This window comes from Oxyura jamaicensis, chromosome 2 (assembly GCF_011077185.1).
Source record: "Oxyura jamaicensis isolate SHBP4307 breed ruddy duck chromosome 2, BPBGC_Ojam_1.0, whole genome shotgun sequence".
NCBI lineage: Eukaryota > Metazoa > Chordata > Aves > Anseriformes > Anatidae > Oxyura > Oxyura jamaicensis.
Genome location: NC_048894.1, coordinates 138397520 through 138414783, shown reverse-complemented (window position 1 = coordinate 138414783; position 17264 = coordinate 138397520). Strand labels below are relative to the sequence as shown.

Below are 17264 nucleotides of genomic sequence, written 5' to 3'. Positions count from 1 at the left end.
TCACTTCATCGTCCTCTATATTATAGTGTCTTTTTAAGTTTTCAACCAATTTCAGCTGAATTGCCAGGAAGGTATAAATTTAATTAAGTTCCTACAGATGTTTGAAAATGGTTCTTGGATGGAAGAGTATGATACAAATCAGAACCCATGAATGGAAACACAATCAAGGTAAAACTTGTGGTGAACCCACATGTGCACAAGTGGTGAATCCATGCTAGACCCAGCAAACATGATCTACTCCCATGTGAACATATCATAGGACATAAAAGGGTTCTGGGGCTATTTCAGGAGAGAACAGACCAGAAGAAATGTGGGAGACTAAGAGTAGATGTAATGGAAACTAGGTTTTATTAGTGCCGATCTTACAAAGCATCCTGCTTTTTTCTTTTTTCCTCTTTCTACCACAATTTTTGCTCTATTTTCTCAACAATGTGTGTTTCATCTCAAATTTAATGAAAGATAATTAGATGAACCAATTCTCAATGAGATTCCCATAATTAAAACTGTAGGAACTGAAAAAAGTCCCACATGAAATGTGTTACAAAATCTAAGCTTGTAAAAACTTTACACTATGAATTTATTTATGTTTAATTAAGGGAAACTTCTCAGATATAGCAACTGGAACTGTAACTGGGGATTTAAAGCAATATTAAACTGTAGATGCACGTACCAGTACAAATACTTCTTTTGGTAGAACTTCACTTACCCCATATTTGTATTCTAAAAATACTTACACTAGTTCTCAAACAGCTGTAATACAACAGTGTTCTTTTCAACATAGCTTAAGCAAAATAGCATTTTCCTAGTATAGTTAATAAAGCTTGCTACAGTTTACCTACCAAAGCTCTACCTAAACTAAAGGCAAACAAAGCAAGCAGTGTTACAATACTGCTCCAATATCAATGCTGAGACATTAAGAACAAAGAAACAAAGCCAACAAAGGACCTATGGCTGAAGAGCAGACATGAAGAGCCAAGGAACATTTAAGCAATTTAGCATCTGCACAATAGGTAGCAAAAGCACACCAATAAATTACCAAATTAAATTTTGCATGTATAATGGGAGCAATAAGCATTTCTGGCATGCTGAAAGTTTACCTGAATTATATGAATATAAGCCTTTATCTGGAAAACAAATATTGAAATGAAGTAGTGTCAGGGAAAAATACGTGAATCGCTACTACATGTAACAGGGATGGTCAGAACCTTAAACTTCATTGCATCTGCTCAAGCAGACTGAAGAATTTGATATTGTAGGCCACATTTCAAAAGAAAAAAACTCAACCAGTTATGAGAAATTAAACCACAAAAATGCCAACCTCTTCTGAATCAACATTTATACTCTGTACTTAGTCATTTCTGATTCTGAAGTGCAGCTGCCCATTTACTATAAGCAAATGTTTTACTTTTTAAGGGCAAAATGTATATTCAAGTAGACATACAATATGATTTGCTACCTTTAAAATTAAAGTATGCTGCTGTTGGCACCTCAGCAGGAAGTTACTAGCAGAACTTTCCTGAGATGTGGCTATGAATCTAACTTTAAACTTAACAGAGTCTGTAGTGATGTTTAAGTCAATCTTCTGTCTCCAGCTAGTCAATGGCCTTGATGTGGTTAAGTATGTACATACATGAGTAGCTTATCTACATGGTTTTGTTACCAGTGTACTTAAGACTCCTGATGTGAGCACAATGATTAAATACCTTCAAGATCTGGGTAATTGTTTGCATTCCTTGAGTCTGCCTGTTTTAAATATTTTAGCCTTCCATACAGCCATACCAGTTTTTCTAAACTTGGTAATATAATAGTATGCAAAGATACAGACATAAACAGAAATGTGTAATACTACTTTCCATCTGTAAATTTGTAGATTTTTTAAATGGGACTTTCATGAGGGAGGAAGCCAGGATGTCTGAATAATATGAATACTCTCCTGACATTAGCAAGACATTATGAATGTTTTTACTTTTAAGTGAACAGCAGTTTACAAATACTAACTCGCTCTCACAATGCTCACAGATGCCATTTAAGTAAGTGTGACTGTCCATGAGATGCACCTCAGATGACAAGATATGACAGTGTTCGAGGAAAAATAAAATACCCATTTCTCGCCAACTGGTGCTGTCAGAAATTCACTGAATGACTAGGTCCCTTCTGGCAAGTCATAGTTTTTCTGACTTCCAGTTACATATTATTTTAATATGTAGACAGTATCACTAAATCATCTACTACCTGAAATTTTTGACTCTTTCTAACTTCTAATTGCGTCTCTTGATAAACATCATTGTTTTTTGTCATTCAGCTCCAGAACTGTATTAGGCTACATAATTTTCAAATTTTTTTTTTATTTACGATTTTTTCAGCATCATTTGCAAACTTTTAGATGTGAGCTTTAGTGGATAACTTCTTTAATATTTGCATTTGTTGGTACAAATCTCTACCAGTTATTAATTTCATGAAAGACTGACTCATATTTGGCTATAAAATTATGAAAAATTAAGTATGAGGAAGTTTCCTCATTTGCTCCAGTAACATTAGAAAATCACCAAAGGCCAAAATAAAATCTATTACACAATCCAGAACTATTTACATAATGAAAAAAGATGGACTTTCTGAATTAAACTTCTGGCAAGATCTCTAGAAGTTTAGATCTTCTTGAAGAACACAAGAATATAAAAATACTGAGATTATACTGAGTTCTTCTGGAGCAAGAACTAGAGAAGACATGTTTTGTTCCATATGGTTACAACACAGAAAGGCGAACAAAATTCAATTCATTAGAAGACTTCATCAGAACCATTATGCAAGATGCTTAATTACACTTCGACAATTAAAATAATAATAATAATAATAACCACTAACTTCAGCCAGAAAAGGAAGATACTGTATGGACCTCTTTTAGAATCTTTCTAAAGGTCACCTGACTAGCTATTTATCCACTGCTAAGCAAGGTTACTTCACCCTATTCACTGAGTTATTTCATCGGAGAACATTGCTTTTCTGTCATTACATGATGGTTTAGTAACATGATTCTGTTAAGGAATAAGAGCAGCAGAATAATAAGCAAGATTCAAATTCTCTTAAATTGCTTCAGAGTGTTGACAGGATTTCAAATATTTTTGTAGTTTAATTATTTAATAAAGTTTATTTTTAATTTTTCAAAGATCAGAGAATTCCTCAAGTAAGGTTCTATTTTTAATTAGGAAAAATAAAATATTTTGATAGTTTAAGGCCTTTTCAGACACCCCTGTATCATGTTAAATACCTTTTTATTAAAGTATTTAATAAACCATAGATGTACAAGAAATATAATAAATAAATCATAGGTGTATAGTTAATATAATACTGGTATATATATATACATACTCTATGAACATAACATCAATGCATGCAAACAAAGAAAACATGCCCAAGGGCTGTGCTCCATAAAAGAAAGAGAAAAAATAAGGAAAAAGCATGAAAGAGAAAAATAAGTGTTAATGTTCTCTAAGGTAATTTTTTTAATAATATATTCACCATTTGTGGTCTGTGCCACTGACCATAAAATGCTCCATATAATAATTTGAAAAAAAAAAGTCACTGATGTATGCTTCCATTAAGTAAACTCACTTACCTGCTAGTGAACAGCATAATTATAATTCCCTCAAGTAAGACTCAGTGACATTGATTTAAAATTATCATAGAGACATACCATATTCACAACATATTACAAGGAAATTGCTGAGACAGCAAGATCCTGATTCTGCAGGAAAATGAAACTCTACAGAGTTCCAAGGAAGTCACTAGGTTCCATTGGAATACTGAGGTTTTAATGCAGGGGCTCAGAATTCAGAGGGTGAAGTTTCAGATACATCATAGTTAATGATTATTAAACTGTAATAATTTTGGTACTAAATGTAGCTCTAAATGTTCTACAATAAAGGCTTGAAAATTTTAACATTTAAATAATGGAAGAGAGGACTTGAATTATGAGTTATAACACTCAATTCGTCTTTGATTTGATGGGACAGCCACAGAACTTTAGATAAAAAACCTCAGAACTTTAGATAAAAAACCTCAGCAACCAACAATAACGAGTCTATCTAAATTGTTTTTCAAAAATTAGTAAGCAATAAAATCCTTTACTTGTGAATTTATTCTATTGATTTTGTGTTTCTAGTTGTATGTGAAAACTTTTAGCATGTTAAAGTCTCAGTGCAATACTTCTTACCCTGTGATTCTGGACAAAGTATCATTTGATTGACAATTTTGGACATCCAGATGTTGATTTCCAAACACTGCCATTTCTGAAAACCTCTCAGACTTTGTTTTCAGCAGTTTATCTCACTTAGATTCACTACATGAATTATCTGTTACTGAGAATGTTTAAAATATAAAACTTTTTTCAAACCAGATTGTGCACTCTCATCACAATTAATTGCTGTACAATTACAGCATAGGTCTCTCTGCTGTAACTAGAGACCTAAAGATGTTTGTTTTTACAGTTTTTTTTTTTTTTCCTTTCTTTTGGCATTTAGCTGTTGTTACAAGCATTATCCACCCACACTCTGTGATCTTCAGAACAATAATTCATCGAGTTTGTTTTTAAAGCTGCAAAAATCTGACTTAGAAAACTAGTGACAGGGAAACTCTTAAAATTCTTGAAGTAAAACAAAGAAATGAAATCTGCCTCTAAAACAAATTCAGAGTTAATACAGAACAACAACAGCAACAAATTGTTTTTTCTCCAAAATATACAATAACCCAATACTCTTTATCAACTAAGCAGTATCAGACCACATTGCACAAATGCACACTTAACGTGGACATAACTGTAAAAGATTGAATAAGACTGTTTCAGATTCAAATTGATATTTGCTGTCTCTGTATTTTGGGCTACACGGAGAGGAAGTAATTCCTCTCAATTTGCAATCCCATGGCAAAATCCCTGCTGCTATCCCATTGATCCTACTGAACAACTATCAATGCAGTATCCAAATCACATCAAATTTCAATGTTATCCGTAGAAACATAGAACCACTCAATTTACTGCATCTTACCTAACGTAAGAAGGAAAAAATAAATACTGTGGCCTAACCAACTAGAGGAATTCTCAAATCTTTTTGATTTTTTTTTCTTTTCTGTTTACAGTCTCTTTTCAAAGGCAATATAAAAATAATTTCAGTTGGCCTATGACCCTGGTTAATGCTGTCTGGACTTCTTGATTTATGGCAGATATTATGCCAAATGTTAGAGAAAATGAAGACATTTAAAAAGTTCAGTTCAGACGTCCAGCATGATAAATGAAAAAGCTCATTCTTTCATTAAGAAAAAATTTAACATACACTCATTGGATAAAAGCCAGCCAGTTTATGAAAAACTGATATATAATTAGCTGAAAGACCTAGTAAGTCATAATCCTATGTGCTATATTAGTTTCAATTTCTAAGTATTTTCTTTCTTTTCTGTGCTTTCTTTAAGTATTTCTAAGTATTTTCTTTTCTTTCATAATACAGTCCTAAGGAAAATGCATGAAAATGGTCATTCATCGCTAGGAGGTTAATGGATTGTATGGACCACAGGACTGGGAAAGAACATGGACAGCTGGCTTTGATCACTCTGTACCACAACATAATGCCCACTCAAAGATCCTGAGAGATAAACAGATGCAGAAACTAAGCTACAGTCTCTCTTTGAAAGCTGGTTCCTAAAAAAATGGCATATGGGGCTCTGTGGGAAGCTCGCACTGTGCTACTGGCTATCTGCATATATGGGAGCTCAGTCTTCAGGGCTGACAACTTGCCTGTCTTCAGGAATGCTGAGATTCAGGGATATTAAAAAGGGAATAGCAGTAAGTGGTAAGTGTAGGTGGTTCTTTTAAACTAGCTTCGGAGAATAACACTGCAGTATTGTCTTCAAATATATGTATTTATAGTAGCTTGACAATAATGAAGAAAGCTTAGATTTGTAGAACTGTATTTATACAAATGACAAACAACCTTGTAATTCCAAATCTCTTGGTATTTCTCACAATAACAAATTTTGGGGACTACAATAAAGTACTTCATACTGTACTCACTAATTCTATATGTAGAAACATCACAGAAGTGAGCAAAAGGTGGGAGGACTGAACTGCTCTTGAAGCTGAAGACAGCTTTTGCAGCCCCGATAAATGAAATCAGCTTATAGTTTAAGAGAACATTAAGTGCTCTAAAAAGTGCTTTGAACAAGACAGGTACACTTGCTAGACATGCCCTGTCTTCATTCTGGATTTTTTTGTTTGTTTGTTTTGCACACTGTCAAAATGTGCCACTGGAAAAATCTACTAACATCTTATACAAGACTAATGAAGGACCTAAAAAGAGCTTCAGAGAGAAGAAACACAGCGATCTTAAGTTTAGCTTAATATTCTTTTGAAACCTCCAAAAAACAGTAAAACAACCAGACTTCTATATGTTGTTAATAATGTATTAGAGGTATAAGTCATAAGATGTGCTGTCTGCCCTTCATCAGTCCCCGGTTTAGGTTGGGAGGGACTATTTAGAGATCATCTGCTGCAATACCTCTTTCAAACCTGGCCAGCTTACACTGCTTTGCTTACAGCCTTGCCCTGGATATCTCCAGGATATTCCACCACCTCTCTGAACACCAGGCAATGGACAATCATTTCAGAGGTGTGAAACCAATTCACAAAAAAAGGTATGTTTTGCTATATGGATTTTGCTGCAACTGCAGATCTCTGACTGGGTCTAAAGTTTTTGTTTGGATTCCTTTCCAGTCCCAAACAAGGAGGGATTTTAATTTCAAGAGGCCTTGTTCTCTATACTTGTACACATAAAACTATCTTTTTAAATTGAGAATGATAATATGACACACTAGCATTCAAGAAGTTAATATATTCCCAAGACACTAGAGAAAATTCTTCCTGATGGAATCCCCATCTCAGTAGGCATGAACATCAGAGGAACATGAGAATTCTCCAGCAATCACAGTGAATATCTTATACTATTTCTTTGGCTAAAGTTTGTAGAACACCGTAAGGTGTTCAACTATTGCTCTGGGCACAATCCTTCACTGCAAAGCAGGATTTCTACATCAGATCTTCCTGTTTCACCAAACCAGAAGTTTTGGTAAGTCCTTCCCTTCCCTCTGCATTTCCAGAAAGGCATGTAAGATTGTTATGTTAATCACAAGAAAGTATTAAAAACTTCTCACTGACTAAAAAAATTGTATCAGTATCATTAAACAGATCTCTAATCAAGTATCATTATGAATCTTTTCCAAAATAAAGTAGTTACTGCTTCATTCTTCATGGCAGTTATTTAATGCAGGGATGGGAATTAATAAACAGGATTTATTTGCTAGATGGAATATTTTTTGAATATTTTTTCACAAATTTCACATACAGATACTGAAATGTTCAACTGGTCTTTAAAAGTAATTTTACATTAAAGCTTTAACTTTCTAAAATTAAGCATTACAAGATGGAAAAAAATAAAGAAGAAAAATAGTTTAAAAACTTTACTAACATTAATGGTCCTTGAGCAGACTGACGAGTAGTGAATTCAAAAAGAGCTCTTTACCTGTTAACTAGCATTTTTTCCCTTTTTTTGGATAAGTACAGTCCTACAGATTGAAGGCTACTGATTTCAACTATAAGTTAAAGCATCTATCTCAGAATATTATGATATGGAGCATTTTAATCCGTCTTAACATCTAGTGCACAGACACAAAAACTACCAACTACTATTAATACAAGGAACTGATTAGTAGAGGAGACGTGACATGCAAGCTTATTTGTGTGCCTACACAGGCATAAGCTTCTGCAAGTGTGTGTGTGTTAATATATACATATATATACACACACATACACACTCACTCACATACAATGACCATACAAAATTCAATTAATTTTTAGAAATAGTTCTCCTTTAGATTTTTTCAGTATCAACTGATACGCTATAAAGTTCATTCCATGAAGGATAACTTTGAAGGACTGAGAGTAGTGAGCAGTTAAACTAAAAAAACAAAGAAACATTAAAGAAACAGAGTTTCAGAATATACAGTTTTATTCTTATGTATCTATTGCATGTATACTATTTTCAGCATAACTACTGGTAACATCAAACTATCCTGACTATACCGAACTCTCCAAAAGAGAATTCTAAGACACATTCCATTTGTGAACATAACCACATAGCATAGTATCAAAACAAGGCACTAGGCCACGGTATCACTTTAATTACATATTATGAAATATACAGGTCATTTTATCTTTAAAAAGTATGAGGTAAAGAGAAAGTTACTGCACTTTCTCTTTTGATTAAAAAATGAAATGATAAATGTCATAGGAGAGATGGGACTTCCAGATAAAACCAGCATGCTGCAGAAGACCATGATAACTTGCTCAAGCTCAGGATCTGGACCAGGTTGTCTCATAAGAAAAAAAATCATGTGTTGCACAGTGTTCAGTATTACTATTTCTAACACATTAGACTCTCATCACTAATCTTTAATGACCCAATTCAGAACAGCTAGAAATGAACACATGAATTCTGTCAGCTTCCCATCTACAAGAATTCAACATACTTATATTAATACATACATATTAATTCAATAGAACCGTGCACCACGTATAAAATAAACAACCTACTTTGTAACCTCCGTGTGGGACTCTCGCCATGGAGTTGTCTGCGTGGCAAATATGGTGAGGGATGGGGAAGTGGCAATGAAGAGACATCATGTGTTTGAAGTTTGTACCAGTGAGGTTCATCATCTAGTAATGCTGTCTCTAACTCAATAAGAATCTAAAATAGAAAAAATGATTAAAAGTTGGAAAGCATTATATAACAACTTTTTAAAATACGTGTGTTCATAAATTTTATTCTATTGTTCTCTTACTGTTAGGGAGTTTGTCTTATAAGTTAAGGAGTTTGTTAAAGGTTTCTGCATTTTAAAAATTTTCTGCACTTTAAAAAATTCTGCATTTAATATGAAAGCTGTTCCTGTGCCTTTATATAGCCAAATATAACAAAATATTTCACCAGACCTTTATTACCTTATGACAACCTTAACAGCAGCCAAGTATTTTGTAGCAAGTTAGTCAGCAACATTCCAATATTCTGGTAAAATAAAAGTATGCATAATATGGATTTTATTAAACAGTTCTCAAAGAATTTGAGAAACCATGTGCATCCTGCTATTAAAACAGAACAAATACAGAAAGAATCTTGTATCAATACTATGTGCCAAACACTACTAAATGAAATAAAGACAAATACAACAATTTAAACCAGTTTTGCTTTGCTACATTTAGTTATTGTATTGAAAAACACCGTATATTGGATGTGTGAACAAATGTATTCCTATAACAACTAACAGTAATTGTATACCTCTCCTAAAAATTCACTTTCTTCCTCTCGAACTCGTGCTTGGTCCCAAAGAGTAATTTCTAACATTCGTTCTCTAAATTCTCTCCGATGCACTGGAGAATAAATAAATGTCTGGTTCCACTTAGGTTCCAATGTTTTCTTTACTGTTTTTGTTCTTCTTTTATTTTTATCACTGCAAAAAAACAATCAAATACTTTAAAAGTTTGATTTACATTAATTTAATTCCATTAAGCTGTAATAAGCATATTGTGGAAAGCAGCAAGTATTAAACCAGATTGTGTAGTATTATAGAAGTAGTATGATAATGTATGTCTGTTTAACCATTAAGGACAAATTCTAAGTTCAGCACATGTATTGAGGATAATTCATAACTTGACATTAAAACCTAAAGTTAGCTGAATTCCCAGTTCACATGCCAACTTCAATTTTAGGAAATTCCCTGAAAGACAGAAATGTTTTAATAAGTTTGTTTTGCAAGCAGCAAACATGGAGTTTTTATAAAGCAATATACTTCTGTAGATGGAATTCCCATGAGCACACATATGCAGACAACGTTGGGCACAGCAAAAAAATGCATTTCAGATAATTGAGCCAGCCGGTTCACTCAAAATTTCTAGTCCTACAGCGGCTGGCCCCAAAGGTGCAGAGCAGGAGGGAGCAGCTGGCCCCATACACGGGGAGCTGTTGGCAGCGCGGGGCTTTTCTGCGCGGGGTGCTCCTGACTAAGGGCTGCACAGCTAAGAAACCAGAAGCCCTGAAAATGAGTTACATTAATTCTTCCAGCAACAGTGGCAGGAATAGTGTTCTCAAAACAGCTCTCCAAATCCTTTGGGTCCCCAGGTTGAAGGCAGATTTCCATTGCAAGGTGGGCCCGACTCTTTGGAGCCTCATGTAAGGCTGCCAGGAAAGTCCTGGCTTGGGCTCATGGGTGTTGTTGAAAGCAAAGTGTTTCTCAGAACATTTCTGCTTGAAAGAATTAATATTTTCTGATGGAAATGAGCTTCACTGGAAAACTCCCACGCTCATTCTATTGAGAATACCGAGAAGAGTTCTCAGAACAATGCTTAATTTTAAACCTGCTGATAGCTGCATAATGGAGCTGTGGTATTAATTTATGTAGATTTTTTAATATGGCAATGAAGTTTGGAAGTACTTGCAACTGTAATATAGTTACTGCATTTCTGAACTATTACTTAGAAACTGGGTCAATCTATTAACTAAGAAGTAATATTTTTAGACACATTGTTAAAGCAAATAATGCAATTATTTCTATTACACTAAAATTTGTTTACCCTTGAGAACTAAAATAAGTTATACTGGACAAGCTTTTCCAATCAAATTTGTTTAATCAAAGAGAGTTCTGTATCTTCATCTAATTAAATGCTTGACTTATTTAAGCGTATTTTACCTCTAGCACGTTTCCTTCTCTTATACAAGAAATATATTTTGCTTACTTAGCTTTTACATCTAAGTGAAGGAAAATGAATTTTACTGCCAGGAGAAAAACAAACAAACAAGCAAAAAAACCCACCAACCTAATTCAATAAGACAGCATGCCTATTCTTATGTATGTGGTAGAAAACACAAGGAATAATTAAAGTTCTGAATACTTCACATAAACGGGAAGAAGATGAAATAATTCTTGTGAAACATGATTTTTTATAAAATAAAAATTTCATGTTATGTAACTTTCAGTAACTGCACAACCACATTATTTAATTAACTATCTTTCTCATATGTATTTTTAGTTATTAGAGTTTACAGTGAAGTATTACAAAGACGTTTTTGGTAGTTTCATTAATGTTCAAAAAGCAAGTAAGATAATTTTAGCACACCTGATACTCAGTTTAGCATAGCCTTAGCATCTCCATGCACACTACAGCAATTTGAATAAACTAAGAATCTAGTCCATCAGTCCAAATGTTGTTCAATCCAGGACAACTTACCAGAACCTTTTTATAAATTACACAGAAATTTATGCAGTCACAGAAGATTCTCCTGTTTTCATATGGCATACGATGAAAAAAAGCAGTGTCTTTCAAAATACTTTAAATCCTTGCTTTGGGAAAAGTCTTAAAGTTGCATATGGGAATTCTCAGTAACTTGCCCAGTTTAAGTCTCCTTCAGCCTTAATTCACTAATAGAGTGGTATGAAATCTATTGGGTTTTGGATGTCAAAATTTTTCCTTCTTAAGTGTAGGACACACAAAACAGCTCGGCTGATGAGTCCAGAAATCTGTGAACCTACCTTTGCAGCATTTTCTTTGTGTTATACAGGAATAACTGTCATAGAAAATAAGGGCATTATACAACACTAACAACATGCTTTGCAAATAACAGTTCCTCATGCAATGACTTACTTTTACCTTTTGTTTTCTATTCAGTATTTAATAGAATACACAGTGAAAGTGAGTTAGCATTCAGTGTCCAAAGACAAACCACTATTACACAGAACATTCAATTAACTTCAAACTGTGATATTTTTCCATAAGTTTATGACCATTAAGCTCAGTTGTGCATGCCATCTGAGTACCAGGCTAATTCTTACTGAAACGTTCCTTGTTGTTCTGTTCACCCTACCTTCTGTCTGGAAGAAAGTAAATTTTAACATAAGGATTCCTTGGCCTCCCATCTTCCCTTGAAGGAAGATCCTTTGCTCCCAATATTGTCACTATTAACTGATGACCAACCTTGTCATACCATAGTTTTATCTGTAATGAGAAAATATTAATTAGTGAACTCATTTCTACAACAAAGCACCATATTGAACTTTAAAATTAATTTTGCTCATTAGCTTCTATTTATATCAGTTACTTAAACACAAAATTTTGTGTTCTACTCTGTATTTGTAATAAAGCATAAAAACAAATTAAAACTATAATAGCTTCAGTAAGTACCAGGAGTTACTCATTTTTAAAACCCTGTACCATAAGTACATTATTTCATACTAATTGCTTTTTCACGTGGTGCTAAGGTTAGGATTATTGTCTCTTGGCAGTGGTATTGTATTATTTTCATTACTGATGTATGGTATTCATATGTATACATTTCTACGTAGTTTACGCACAGAGAATGAATGTTTCATGTCCTGTTGTGCTGGAAAGACTATGGAATAAGACCATAAATATTTAAAATCTCTAAATGTTTTTCAAGATGTAGAGGTTCATGCTGAAATCAAGTAAGCCCTCCAGAAATCCGAAGAGAGGGAGTTTCAGTAAAACAACTCTCTTTCCAGTCCTACCCAGCAACAACAAGGCAAAAACTACCATTACTCATCTGGATAAATTATTATTAATTGGTCCTAGACTTCTCCTGGCAAACATTTTTACTAAACTCATTAGATTCTGCAATTTAGCTATTCCTGTTTGAATAGCATAGCTGCAAATACAGTATTCAAGGAGATGATACACCTGCTTTAGAACACTAACTGTGGCAGGGGAAATGGGGCAGGTAGGACAAAACAGAGCTTTTCAAATAGCCAGGGAGTTGTTACATGGTGGTACCACTGTGATATCATTAACTACACCTGACAGGAGGCCCTGCTCTTCATGGGCAACTTGCTTGAGAGAGAGGGCAAACTAGGACATTTAAAGGAAACACTGTCCCTACCTGAACTTACAGGAATTGGTGAGGGTAATGCCTCGCTCCACACTTAACAAGGCCATGCACGTTTAGGCATGAATATACCCCAGCTGAGGTAAACATCACAAGGGGTAGGTGTAATTTCTGTGGAGCCCATCTCACATCATTTCAGAGACACGGTCTCCATCTGCTGTCAGAGCTCCTCATCTTCAGCACTTCAGCCACTTCAAGAAAGGTCTTGATACAATTCTCAAGACCAACCAACGTGAGGCTGGTTTAGCTTTCTGCCAGGCCTACTTGCTGCAGTAAGTGAGATGACACTTACACACACCAACGCATTCAGTGGTGGGAGGGTACTTCTTCCTACTCCATTACAATCTTAAAACCCAATAGCTACCAACCAGCAGTGTTTGGATGTTAAAGAACAGGGGACACCTATCCTCTGTTATCATGCTATGGGCCTTGATACTGGTCTGTAGGTTTCTTTTCTGGTACCGACAGTTAAAGGGCTCTGTGACTACTGAAGCAGAAAACTGTGTGAGATAAATTATCCCTGATAAATTTCATTCAACAGAGCTCTAGATGCTGTTCCTCCATTAGGGGATTTGTCAGTGTTTATCTAAACTGAAAATTATCTGGACTATTAGTTATCTCATCCAACTACAGATAGCAAATAGAAAGCTTTGCACCAACAATATGAACCCAAAGAGAAGCTTTAATGAAGCGGAGCTGCACTGAAAACAATTTTGTCATCTACTTTGGGAGAAAAATTATCCTCAATTAAGCAAAATGCAATGCATTTGTGATCCAGACAGTATCACAAACTTGGTGAAGTTAAGATAATCCACACCTGGGTACTCAAAATACAACCAGAATTACTCATTCTTATTCAGGCTAAATACTTCTTTCCCATAGTTGTTTGACTGGACTTTTGCAATAAGACTTTGGCCAAAATGGTTTGGAGAAGGAGCCTAAGGGTAATGTTAAATCATCTGACACTATTTCTTTGAGAAATTTGTGTTTTGCCCTAGGAACTCAAAATTTCCATTGACACATAGCTTCTGCTCTTCTATTAATACTCTAACAAAATTTGGAAAAACCTGTAGATAACAGTCATAATGTCCCTGTGATTCTCTGTATTTTGGCTTGTTACTGGCCAGGTCAGAAGGCAGAATTTCAACCAAAAGCTTCTTTCTCCTGTGTTCACATTGCTAACACCGAATACACAGCACAGGTCTTGTAACCCAAGAAGTCATTTGATTTGAATGCAAAGAGAAGAAGAGAAGAAACCAAGAGTGAGAGAATGGATGAAGAGCCCCACGGAGGGGAGGATGGGATTTAATTCTCACGGGGTTAGAAGAAGGAAGAGGGGATAAATAAGAATCTGCTTTAGAATGTCTAGGAAAATGAAGTAGACTGGATATTTTTTGGTGAAGCACAAGAATAACGGAGCCACTGATGTCAGAAGAAGAGGGGCAAAACCAGATCGGGTGAGAGAAATGGAATGAGGTGACAAAAGAACCAGCCAGGCCATAACTGGCACAGAATACATTGCACAGATATACTGTGATGAAGGAAAACCTGACACAGTCAGGACAGGAACTTGTAAAGGAAAAAAGAGAAATGAGGAGTTAGAATAGCATACTGAACATGGAAAATTGGTTTGGGAATAGGACTGAGCTAATTCTCTCTCTCCTATGCATTTATTTTATGACACAATATCCAGATGGATGGTATTTTCCTACAAGTAGTTTGTCTTTTCTACGCCCAAGGAAAGAAAGGTCATCTAAGAGAGGACAGGTTTCCATCCCTTCCTCTTTCCCTGAGGTCTTCTGTATTGGAGGGTGGATCACTTAAAACATTCAGAACGTATTTACAGATTGCATGTTCTTCAGTCCCTGGGAGCCTGGCCTGAGACTTCAGAGCCTGATCTGAAGTACTACAAAGAGTTTGAATTGACGTCTGAGGTGTGTATTACATCTAGACAGTTACTGACAAGTCTGGAAAAGTCACTGAAAAATCTGAGAAGCTGATCTCAGATTTTGATGATAAATTCTCAATTTTTAATGGATTAATACAGAACAATCCTACTACACCTACTACACCTTTATGTAGTGAAATAAACATGGGATACTATATGTGTAACAGGAAAGCTGATAAGGAAATTATTTTTTTCCTTCATAATCTGTGTTGAGTAATATGCAGATTCCTAACACCACAAAGTGAAGAACATTGGCCACAGGGTGAAAGACCCACAAGAATGCACAGCTGTTGTGATGCTCAGCACTGAAAGACGTCAGCAGCTGACAAATGGAGCAGAATCTTTAAGTCCCCCCTGCACCAGCAGTTTTTCATGGAGGTAGGAAACACGTATTTAAAAGGAGGTAACTCAAAAAAAAAAAAAAAACATCTAATAAACTGCGACAGGTACAATCCTGATCTAAATGGGGGAAAGCGAAGGCCAAATTTACAACACATAAAATACACCATAATACAATCACGATGGCTGATGATAGTGTGGAGGCTAACATCTGTAGGAAATGTCTTGAACACAACTTTGTCTACCTGGGTAATTTAGGATTTAAGCAATTAAAATATATTTAGTCAGAAAGAGATCCCATCTGATGGCTTTCTAAAGATTTTTCTCCTTAGTGTTGATGTTCTGGAAGTTTCATTAGCTACACACATGCTCACATACTTTTCTTCCATAGACAGACGTGCACCTAATTCTTGACCAGATTTCTGTTATGACCTACATTCTGGCAAACAGGTATCTGAACTCAATAAATCCTGAAATTGTTGGACAGTCTGTCATCCATAGAGTGATGTACCTGCTGAACTCCTTGAGATGGGCTTCCAGGTGGGAATACCTGATGTGCAGAGCAGAACAAACAAGAACTCTTCTACAGCCAGGCAATAAAGATACTCATCAGGGGCAGCACAGCGGGGGGACAGAGCTGAAGGTCTGGCCCCAGCTTCACAGAATTCTTCCTGTTTTTTATCCAATAGGGTACAATACAAGGTCAATACACATTCCGGATGGCGGGTCTGGAACCTGCTACACTAAAATTATGCTTTCTTTGCTATCACCACACACTTGGGGGCTTCTGGCCACACAATGTCTCAGCTTCAGGTAAGACTTCGCACTCCGGAAAAGAAAAGGATGTGCAATAGCTTGATGATACAAGCACCTCTCTAAGAGACAAGTTCACTCTCTACAATGTAAAACATAGATGTCCAGTTTCTGGAATGTCTCCTGCACATAAAACAGTATATAAAAGGCTTTATATATAAAAGCGTGGTGATGCATTCTAAAAACTGGAAGTTCTGGAGTAGCCTAAGTTTCACACAGAGTTAATGAGGATAGGTGTTCTTTATTTGGGCTGGATCCCCCATTGCAGGTATTGAGGTACTCAGTTTTCCTTCACCTTAAGCTAGTATTAATTAAGCTCCATAAAGTAAGCACAAAGTATCAGTTTACTACATTTCACCATTCTTCCTTTAGATCTTGCCTTAACTAGGAACATTTTTATTCTGAATACTGAACGAGCTCAGAGTTCTGGAAAAGAGGTAACTATGTATTAAGGACCACCCCAGCCAAGTGACGTCTCCAACTTCACAAGGTTTGTGAGACAGCTGGCCAGCCATTTTTGGTTTTGTGTTGTTCATTACAATTTTTTTATGTAACCTACATAGCTGTTTATTAGTATAATATTTTCTTTCCTTTTTGAATTATTCTAAGATAAGAGATACACCAGCAGGATTTGAAGAATCTCCTTGCATTTGAAGAAAAAATGCCTCTATTTATTTAAATATATATATATATATTGGAATAAACGTGTAGATAAAGGAATTGCCCTGAGGTGATAAAATCTCTGGTGTAAGTTAGGTGAGCTTTGGTTGTTCTTGAATCTACCTTTACCAAATGCTGAATACTCAGAGTTGCTAAATCAAATGATCATTGCTGTCTTTAGGTTGCTGTCCTATATGCTGGAACAAATGCATGAAAAGGCTGTTAAATAAAGAGCTTCTAGGATCTGAATACCGGAAAATTATGGAGGTATTTAAGCTGCCCTGATGTAGATATACCACAGATTTTTTTTTAGTGGCTCCATTTTGATTTCAATAATGCTAAATAGATGTGTGCATACATTTTTGTACATGATCAAACATACTGATGTGCTGTAGTAAAGCAAAAGTGATGTCTGAAGTTTTTGAAGTTAGGAAAAAACATTGGTTTAATGGCAACTGGCTCAAAAGGAGGCTCCACAAAGTGAACAAGAGATACAGCATGAAAACACATTTAAGAAC

The 17264-nt window shown here is 35.3% G+C and overlaps 1 protein-coding gene across 22 annotated transcripts in view; it reads right to left on the bottom strand.

The window, feature by feature from the left end:
• RIMS2 (regulating synaptic membrane exocytosis 2) overlaps positions 1-17264 on the bottom strand; it is a 457720-nt gene that overhangs the window by 179737 nt on the left and 260719 nt on the right. For 17 of the 22 annotated variants that reach the window (XM_035316491.1, XM_035316483.1, XM_035316490.1 and 14 more), the window contains 3 exons: positions 11952-12082; positions 9372-9543; positions 8633-8786 (listed from right to left, as the gene is read on the bottom strand). In XM_035316491.1, coding sequence (XP_035172382.1) covers positions 8633-8786; positions 9372-9543; positions 11952-12082 — 457 coding nt within the window. Of the gene's footprint in view, positions 1-1097; positions 1125-8632; positions 8787-9371; positions 9544-11951; positions 12083-17264 lie in introns of all 22 variants that reach the window. The other 5 variants (XM_035316481.1, XM_035316485.1, XM_035316482.1 and 2 more) reach the window with 1 other exon arrangement.